This window comes from Halyomorpha halys, unplaced genomic scaffold (assembly GCF_000696795.3).
Source record: "Halyomorpha halys isolate HHAL.00 unplaced genomic scaffold, Hhal_1.1 Scaffold48.1, whole genome shotgun sequence".
Taxonomy (NCBI): domain Eukaryota; kingdom Metazoa; phylum Arthropoda; class Insecta; order Hemiptera; family Pentatomidae; genus Halyomorpha; species Halyomorpha halys.
In genome coordinates this window covers 743,621-754,593 of record NW_027107227.1, presented here as the reverse complement: position 1 = coordinate 754,593, position 10,973 = coordinate 743,621, and the positions used below count along the sequence as shown (strand labels likewise).

Below are 10,973 nucleotides of genomic sequence, written 5' to 3'. Positions count from 1 at the left end.
TATGAATTTTTCTAGTTATATTTAAATGAAATAATGTTCTTAGCGTTTTATAAATATTTTTAAATGACTTTTATTAGATTTTTATTTTAACAACGGAACTATTTATTCTTTATTAATTTACTATATGATTACAAATCAAATATTAGTAGGTATTTTGCTATTATTATTTATTTTAGAACTTGATAAAAACCAAATTTAAATGGAACCTATGACATCAATAAGTAATAATGATTACTTATTGTATGTGACACAATTTGAAACTACTCATTTGAAAGTTGTTTTCCTTCAGAACCCAGATAAAAATGCTATTGCTCATAAGAACAGGATGAATTTCTATCCATCCTTTTGCTTACTACTGCTAAAAATAAATAAATATTGTTTATTAACATTATTATAAACATTTAACTCTCGGTGCATGAAGGTCTCGTGTGAGATCTACTTTCTTGGGTTTTATCCATTTGTTCAATCACATTCTCTATGGTGGGGATTGTTTCTACTCCAGGAAGCAAGAGTTGACTTCATTAGACTATAACAGCTAAAAATAGTCTTTCTTTAGCTTCATATATCATAATTTAACTTAAACCTCGAATTTTGCATTAATTCCATGTTGCAAATTGATAAACGTTTAAGAAAATTAAAATATCAAAAAAACTGACAAATATCATAAACTAAAAGAACAAAAGGAATTTTAAAGCAGTGTGTATATTAGGAATGGAATAAAATTAAAATGAGCAGAATAAATGTAAAATTTCAGTTAACGCATGATTTTGAATCATTAATATCACCTCAGATAATGTCTTTAGATATTTTCCAAAGGTAACAACCTCTTCTGAAACAATTATTGTATGGTTACCTCATTGTGTTATTTATTGATCATTTTATTTTATACAAAGTTTTGTTGCAAAATATCGTACAGACATAGTTCAGATCAAGATTAATATAGAAAAAGCCATCTTACCCAAGTTGGATTGAGAATTAAATGTTGTAATAGAATATTAAAGATATAAAAATTCTTCATTTGGTTTATATTTTTAATAATGAACCTTTATAAATGACCAAGAAAAAGAAAAATGAATTCCATCCTCAAAATTTGGGGTTTTACGCTTCAAGAAACTAAACCCAAAAATCAAATAAAAAAAATTCGCCTGTCCACTACATGCTTTCCATGGCTTTCTTCCGAAGACTACTTGACCAATTTTTCAGGTTTAGCGCTAAAGTCACGGGTTACCTTAGGATAACACTCTAAACTTTTCACTGCCCTTTGCATGTCATTTAAATATGGTGGCTGATTGAGGATTTTTTATGCCCAAATCTCAGTTGTTTATGAGAGCAGGAGAAACATGTAAAGAGTATTGGATACCTCTTGATGGGGTGGACCGATTTTGTTGATTCTTTTTCTAGTTTAAATTATATACATTGATGTGTTCACAAGGCCTGGTAAATATTCTGGATACATGAATACACTGATTCGTAATTGATTGAAAATCAGAGCAAATAATAAAGATTGACCATTTTTTCTATCTTTAATTGTGGAACAAATATGTGAAATATTCTACCTTTTTCATGTGAATGTACTCATAGTGCTCCAATCAGAAATTTATTTATTGCATAACAGACTGTTAGGTCTTCAAAATGTTTGTTTTTTTAAAAGAATTTCAAAAGTGATTTATGTTTAATGAAAAAATATTTTCTTTTGTTTAGCTTTCCAGGAGAAAAGTAGCCAATTTAGTGCAAAAGGTAGGAATTAGATGAGATTCCTCTAATCGTCTGTATTGGATGCACTATTGACTTTTTTTGCATCATAGTTCTTTATATTTTAATAGAAATTATCATTTGAACAGAACCCTGCATGAAATATTCTAAAAAAGGAATTTTTATAATGTCTGATATGTGTTCTCTTGATAATTGTGAAACTGTTAACAATGTAGATTTTCATAGTTAGTTTAGAACATTTTTTTTACTTCTGATGATTTGTCATGTCGATCTTGCATGTTTAGGAGAAAAGATTTCCAAATATGTTTCAAAAGAATTTTTTGTTATTAATTGGTTGGAGACTAAACATATAAAATGAAATATATACAATCATCTCTTTTCTTTTGACCCAAATCATTGCTTGATATATCAACATTATTTTTAATATAAATTTTCAGGAAACTATTGAAGACCATCTCAATTAGCAAAATTCGGTGAGAGAGGCTCTATTCCTGTAATTCTTCTTTATTTTGTCTTAAAAGGTTACATAATCTGAAAACGGGATCACTTATTCACTCGATCATATATAATATATCTTGTACAACTTGTCATACATATATTCGAATACAGAAGTAGTGGTTTGATCTGCAATTGATGTTATGATTGCAAGAAATAAAGATGCTGAGCTTCAGAGACATTATCTCTTAGAGGAAGTCCCATTAGATATAGATATAAGATATTCCAATAAGAAGAAATATTTTGTTTAAAAGGTTTTTGCTTCATATTCTATTTTAATATAAAACAATTTCTAAAACGTTTATAGAAATCTAGCCAACATGGATTGTTTTCTTACAATAATTTTTTCGTATTCTATGAAACAATGAGTGTAACCTGGCTAAGAGCTTCTAAATGTACCTGTTCTGTTTACTTTTAGTAATTGAGGAGTACAGTTTAGTAGTAGCTACTATATTTCTTTCAAACAAAATATCAGTTTTGTCCTCATTAAAATAGGTTGGCAGGGTTTAAGTGCTAAATTTTCGAAATGTCTTCTCTTAAAATACCTTTAATTTTATTTGTTAAAAATAATTAACCATTTCATATATAATTTTAGTAGTGAATAATTTATAAACATAAATTATGAAAGTATTTGATGATTAACTTAAGTAGATAAGATGAAATATATTTTTCCAGGTTGAAATCACATTTTCAAAAGTAAGAGTAGCAATGTAGACGTATTATATATTCCTGTAAAGCCAGAAATTTTAATAAAAATAATATTTAACATCAAAAGTCATAGAGAATGACAAAAATCTCCTAAATAAAACTATGTTCTAACATGAGTTTAATTGTGCAGGCATATGCACAGTACATTTTTCTGTTTTGCCGGTCTGATAAATGTTTTTGTCACTACAGTTATTAATAGTTTTTTATTTCAATTTACCTATATATGAGATTAATTAAAAGACAAGATAACTCTATGAAATCATTCTTGTTCTGTAACAATTTGTTATTGAATTAATGATTAAGAGTAGAATGTAAATTTTAGTAAACTGTTATATTTTTATATTTTGCAAAAGAAAAATGTTCAAATATTGCTTTGAGAAATATTATATAAAAAATTACTTTTCTGAAAGTTGTCAAATTGGAGTTAATCAATTGAACGGCTCATTTGGAAAACTAGTATGAAAAAGTTATCATCACAGTGAATAATATAAAAATATCTGTTCTAAAAGGAGAGAGGAATAGTTTTAACTTAAAGTAGGGTGCTAAGTGAAAGTTGTGTGATGCACACACTACACCAGATATTTTTGTATTATTATAACAAAAGAGACAAAGACATTATTTCATTCTTAACAAAAATGATTTCCTTACTCTGCCAAAACAACTATTAACTATTAACTAACCGTAACCGTATCACACACCAAGGAGCATTGTCCTATTAGTAAATTGTATTTCCTTTATCACTAATGACTTTTTTTTTAATAAATCATTAGCCGAGCTTTGATCCAGTGTTCATCTCTTACTATCTCTCTCTTGGTTATGTTCACCTTCCTCATATTTCACAGGTCATCCTCTAAACTCTTTCTGGATTTATTCTGCCGAATTGCTCAATGTTAATCAATTCTCATTAAGGAAGGCTTCTACCAGCATTCAAGGTTCTGCCTAAAAGTAATGTTCTGGATCCTGTCTCTCTAAGTTTTCTCTCCCATTGTTCTCAGATACCACTTCTCCATTGCCTTGATCTGATTTTTTTGAAATGAGGGTCCACAACTCTGAGGAATATGAAATAATTGAAGGAATGTCGGTTTCTGCACTGATATCTTTGTCTTTTTGGACATCTCTATTCTGTTGAAGAAATCTCTCTGGATCCAGTAGAATATCCTTCCAGCTATCCCACCCTTTGTGACATATACCCATGAATATAACCAACTATTTAGCTTCTTATTTTACATCTTCCTGAAATGTCTATCAGCATAGGTTTGTTTCTAATCAGGACTGCCACTGCTCTCACTTTCTTGCCATGCTCCAGATTTTTTCCTCTTTTTAGTTATTCATTCAACTTTTTTCCAGATACTATGTCCTCAGTTGGCCTTGAAGTCTTCTACCTTCAGGGGTATAGTTCATTATCTTCAGTGGATCTTGATGCTTATACATTCTGATGACATGCTAGATTCACTTCAACCATGGATATTCTCATTTCAGATGTAGTCCCTGCTTGTTCTCTTCACAATCTTTCTGAAAAACAGCATTTCTTATGCTATCCTGTGTCTGTCCAGTTTTCAACTCCATATATATATAAATTATCATAGTATATCATTATGGACCATAATATCTGTAAGGTGATGTTACCATAAGACCAATGATTCTCATGGTATGATTTCAACTCCAACGACAAACATTTTAAAATTTGCATTCTCTTATGGCAACAGTGATTTCTCTGAAACTTATTACATGCTTATATCTCCTACAAGATATATTTCTAATGACCCAGGTTTGATTCAAACCTTCATGGAATTGGATCTAAGCTTTACAGTTTCCTTCCTTTGATTCACAGAATCAAAAGTCAAATAAAAGAAGTGGTCACCTGCATGAATAGTTTAGCCTATTAAGGATTCTAAGGAAGTGTTTTTTTTTTAATTTATAGATTTCTGTAGATTATTGAAAAAATCATCATTTGAAGGAATGATGCATGGATGTATATGTTTTCAAAATTTTTTTTTATTTAATTTTGTATTTGTAAAGTGTAATTTTCCAGCAGATTTGAATACACATACAATTTTTTTACAACTTTAACTCTTTACAATTAATTGTTAAAAAACTTCTCAAGTACAATATTAATAATTCAGTAGTGATCGAAAAGTGCAAAGATCTTCTTTTTTCTGTATTATATTAATTGGAATCGGATTAATTTAAATCTCATATACATGTATTCTACTATATGTATATGTATTGAATGACAAATCAACTAATTTTTATTAAGGAATTCAGTAATGTTTTTTATCTAAGAATAATTGCTTTTATTCTTCATCATTTGAATATGCCTAACTGTGATTCCTTATTGTATTATAAAAAAATTAAATACAAATTACTTTATTATTTCAGGAAGCATGAGTTGGTGGGCGAGATTAGAAAATGAAAACCTCATCATACTTTTGGCAGTTATTCTATTCATTATCCTCATGGTCATACTTATTTGTGTTGTCATCATCATTGTGTGCCGAAGAAAAAGAGCAGCCGATAAATGTGAGTACTCAGACGGCAGTGCCATTAATCTTCCACTTATCTTAGAAGTTAATGAGAGACATCAATTCGAAAATATGACTTTTCCTAATCAGATAATGTTTCATAAAGAACACAATATGTAAGTGGTATGATGTTGCCGACTTAAGACCTTAAGGTAACTTGACACGTGACCAGTATTATATTTTTGAGTCTGGTAGCCTGAATAGTTTAAAAATATGCATGTACAACAGAATAAAGACTTTAACCTGAATTGCATTTTAATTTCAGCATTAGTTTTAAAACTTATTCTTTTATTTAACAAACACAAATATGAATGCTTTTTCCAGCTTATTTCATTTCATAATTAATATTGCTAAACATTTAATATACTAAGTTGTTTGTGGTGTTTTTTTTTTCACATTTTTAGATAATAATACAGTGGAGCTGGAAGATAGAGAAAAGTAAGTTGATTATGCCATATTATCTCTTATATATTTAATTTCACCTTGATCTTTCTCTATTCTCATTTCAATATCTTATAACAAAAAAAATTCTAGGAGTAGGGCATCTTCTGTGCTTTTTTCAAATCTCTCAGCAGTGAGTTCTCTGTTATAAAATTTGAGGCTAGTTTACATGTTGTGACTTGTTATATGTTTTATCAGTTTTACTAATTACATATTAAACAAGCTTGAATCTTATATTTAATTAATTTAAATTCAAATAAGTATTTTAAATACCATTATTTCTCAATAGGTAAGTTATTGGATTTAATAATCTTTTCCTTCTTATTGCATTATTTCTTAATATTTCATCTAAAGTAAATATTTTGTCTGAAAACTCATCTTCACCACCACCACCATCTTTGAGTTCATTAATATCAAGAAAGTTTGACAATTTTTAAACAGTTGTTTAACGATAACATTAAAAAGATAGTTGTCGCATATGTTCTCATCTGCTTATTATTAATTAATCGTCCTAACTTATTCGATATAATTATAATTGCTCTATTATAATTATCTCATTTATTTGTTTCAATAAATCATGTTGTTTCTATCTATTGATTTTTTTTCCCTTTAGAACTTACATTTATTAAATCATTTTCACGAAATAGTACTTTACCATACCTTATTCTACCAAGCTTTGACAATAAACTAATACAAAATAAAATATCAAGTCTTGGCACTTGATACATATTGGCTATAGGGTATATTCTTAATACCATAACTTTATTCACTCAACAGTAAAAAAAAACAAAAAAAAAACTGGACATTCAGATATTTTCTCATAATTTTTTTTTTTTTAATTTGTGGTAAAAAATAGATTCTTTAAAACAATTTCACTATAAACTAGTCATTTTTATAAACAATACCATATTAATCAATCATAAATGATAAAAATAATAAATGAAATATATTTAAAAATTGATAATTATTCCATTTTAATGCTGAAAGAATACTCACTGTCCAAGTCTATTCTACACTTACCAGATTATCCACAAATATATATATTTATATATTTGTGCTGAGTGTATTCCAGGTAACTCTATATATTTAAATCTATAGTTCCCAACAAGCAGTATGGGGACCACTAAGCCACAAATTGAGCCATGCGCAACCCACCCTCATTCCTAACTTTTTACATACAGAGTTTTTTCAGTGCATTATGTGGCACTTTTATAATACTTTTGCCAGTTTTAAAAATAAGTTTGTGGTCCACTGGGGGGGGTAGGGGGGGCAACTAATTTAAATCATGTATTTAACAAATTCTAAGCGCACTGAATGAAACTGAAATGTTGAATTGATACACAGCAGAAAAGTAAACAGCTTGTAAAATTGATAAAATTTATAATAACTCATGGTATGAAACTAACCTTTATTTCCCATTCTTTCATTACTTTCCTTTCTTTGAATATAATTAAGCCAAAAATAAATTAATTAAGTACTGCATGAGCATGTTAATACAGTGCTTTTTTGTGTAAATCCTTCCCTTTTACAAAAAAAAAAGAAGCAATTTAGAATAAGTTGTCATTACTTCAACCTGTTGAGAGTTTTTTATTTCGTAATCCTCAAAATAAATGAAAATAAATAATTTAAGAGCATCTTAATTTTAATTAAAATAGATAATACATATAAGGTTAACTTTTTACAGTAACATTGCCATGTTTGTCATGAACAACTACACATTAAAGTGAGTACATTTAATCTCAAGTTTATCAATTTTAGGCATGTCAGATATAATAATGACTTATTACTAATACTAACAGGTAATGAAACAAATAATTCATCTTTTCAAACTTATTTTAAAACCAAATTACTATAAACTGATAGATTAACTGAAGCTAAAATAAATAAATCAATGACTCAACATTCATTACAAATATATGACCTCCTAAATTAGTTATTGTACATAATAAATGTTATTCGTCTGAATTACTATTCATTAAATCAATAGGTATAGAAATTAATAATGTGTAATTTACTCCTACTAGCTCTAAAGTGCATTACTATATATTATTACAAAATAGTCGTTAAAAATAAAATAATGAAATATTTTATAAATAACTATAGTCACTTAAGCAAAAGAAAATTGCCTTACCATAGTACCCCTCAGGGCAATACATTGAAGAAAAAAAGTACACAAGTTTGGTTAAAAGTTTAAGACCACCTTGATTTTTTTTAGGAAATTCAGTTCCATTTTGGAATAAAAAAAAAAAAACTAAACTAGCCTTTTAAATTAAATTAATTTTGATTTATATCATTTAATTGATTGTATTTTTATATACAATTGTATTGTACATAATAATACAATTTTAAAAGAATGTACCAAAAAAATAAAATTAACTTTTTACTTTTTTCTTATTTATTCTATAAAAAATTAACTCAAGTCCTCAACTTAATATGTCACATTTTAACTTTTTATTGTCTCTATTGCAAAAAAAAAAAAAAAAATTGAAATAATAATTAATGACTGAAATTGACAAATCAATTTATTATTTTTTTTTTTCACTTTTTCATAATTTGACCTAAATAATTGACTTTGCTTGTTAGAATGGTAAAAGAAACTTAATATGTTGTTGCTTACTATATATAAAAACAGGAAATAGAATAAAATTTAAATGAACATGACATGCAATGTATGAAAAAAATAAATGAAATCAATTTTTTGAGTTATGATTCAATAAATAAGAAAAAAATGAAAGTGAGTACTTATTCACTAATAATAACTTATTATTAAGTACTAAGTGCTTTTTTTTTCCAACTTTGAGAAACCCAACTTTTAAAGCATAGGTGTTAGAATAAATAGGTAAGATATTAATTAGGAAATATATCATAGCGAGTATTGTTGATGTATGACATGTCTTAATCTCTTACAGAGATCATAACACCAAAAATAATAAAAGGGAATCCTTCCCAAAATCCAACCCAGAATTAGGTCCAGTTTTATCATACATTCAATAATAACGAGTAATCACTGCCTTAAGGTGACACCCCCAAATCTATTAAAAATTTTTTTCTATGTAAAGTTCATATTCTTGTGTGATTTAGATTCAAAATAGTCAGAAATAAAAAAAAAATGTTTACCTGAAACTTTATAGATATCAAAGGGCTAAGTTAAGAAATTATTCTAATCTGAATTCATTACTATATTCGGCAAATTTAAGAAATCATTTTTCTTAGGGAAATTCTCTTATAAGTGATCTAAAAATAAAGCTTTGTCTGAAATAATAAAAAATGAAGAGGATTTGTCGAGGAAGTTTCCAAAGGGCCCTCTACGAGCTTGAGCAGACGGGAACAGGCATTCTTACAGATTTCACTTCTGTTAAAAATACCCTAGCTTTAATCTTGAAATTCAAAATATTTCTCCTGCATTTCTGTTTTTTGGGCCTCAGATAAAATGGTAATGAGGCAAATCTTAGTTGCTCCATATGTATTATCTATACACATATTAGAAACATAGGTCTAAGATTGCTTCTACACAAACTACTCAGAAAAACTATTGCCACTATATTCCAAACAAAAGATATTTAAATAATTTGGTAAGTTATAAAATAAACTATTAGTAGGAGGGTAACCTCATTTAGTTCTGGTAGACCATTGATATAGATTAGAGCAGAAAAAAATTAAACCATTAATGGTATCGCAATGGTAGAAAAGTATTTATCTCGTGAGGGCAGTAACTGAGTGCATAATGACATTTCTGCCTGATATGCAAAACTGAAATAGCAAAGCAAACTGTACTTAGCTGAATTTATTTCTCAGAATTTTATTTTATAGTGTATTTATTGTTATTTACAACTGTATAAAAATGTATACAAGTAAATTTCCTGTAAGTGAAATAGTGACATGATGCAAACATTTGGAGAATCTACCCATTGATAGAACTCCAATGTGAGATACTACCCTGAGGTATACCAGCAGACTAACAGAATAGGAATGAATAAGCACTGTTGTGATTTACTTGAAATAATCTGACGGAGAGATAAGAACGGATAATGGGGAAGTATGTAGGGGGTTGGAATTTATGGATCTTGTATAGCAGTCCTGGGTGCCAGACTCGATCAAAAGCCTGTTCTGCATCAAGAAAGACTCCCGAGCAGTACATTCTGTGCTTCAAGGAAGATGAGACAATATAAACCACACGATGACATTGCTGGGTAGTGGAGTGGGATGTTCAGAATCCAAACTGATGCTCTGGGATTATGTGGTTGGAACATGGATGGATTACAGGCGTTTCAAAATGAGTTTCTAAAGGATTTTGCCCATGATAGGTAACAAAGAAATAGGACGTCAGGAAGATGGGTATTCTGGCGGCTTTTGAGGTTTTGGAATCATTTTGATTATGGATAATTTCCATGGGTCTTTCTCAGAAAAAAAAAAATAAATAAAGGAAATCCTATGAACAAAAAATGATGAACTACCTTCGATAAGTTTTTCTGTGCTGTTATTGTGAATAGATAGAAAATCTCTCATTTCTACTGTTCAACTATAGGAAAACTTCATTAATGAACAACTGAAAAGATGTATCAAATTAGACTATGCATTTTTAATGTGAGGAACTCGCTTTTCCAAATTTGATATTTCAGTAAGAAGTGCTTTTCAATTCGATCCACTGGAATATTTTACAAACAAATTATAATTACATTGTTTTGTACCAAAAATTGTATGCTCTCCACTACAAAAAAATAAATTTCTTAAAACATTTGGTAATTTGAGAATTAAATTCTAGTGCCAGATATTTTACTTTCATTGACTCAATTCTTCTAAATTATTGTTATTATTCAAATAATGATGTCAGTTTAGTACAGTCTTATGGTTTTTTAACTGAGTTAAATCAAACTCATAGAGACTAATTAATATGATAGCTAAAATTTGTATTTAAATTACTGAAAATATCACCTTAAGCATAATAAGTTAAAAAATATATTTGACATGCCTGAATTATATTTTTATTTGCTATTTAAACCCTTTCATTACCCCAAGGCTGCTTATATGCCATATTATTATTTTTTTAAGAAACATTTTATTCATTCATTTTATTTATCTCTATCATCCATTTCC

The 10,973-nt window shown here is 28.2% G+C and overlaps 1 protein-coding gene across 1 annotated transcript in view; it reads left to right on the top strand.

The window, feature by feature from the left end:
- Positions 1-10,973, top strand: part of nrm (neuromusculin) — a gene marked incomplete at its 5' end in the record, with an annotated part of 472,198 nt that overhangs the window by 449,042 nt on the left and 12,183 nt on the right. The window contains 3 exon segments of the mRNA XM_067045512.1: positions 5,296-5,436; positions 5,843-5,876; positions 7,564-7,602. Coding sequence (XP_066901613.1) covers positions 5,296-5,436; positions 5,843-5,876; positions 7,564-7,602 — 214 coding nt within the window.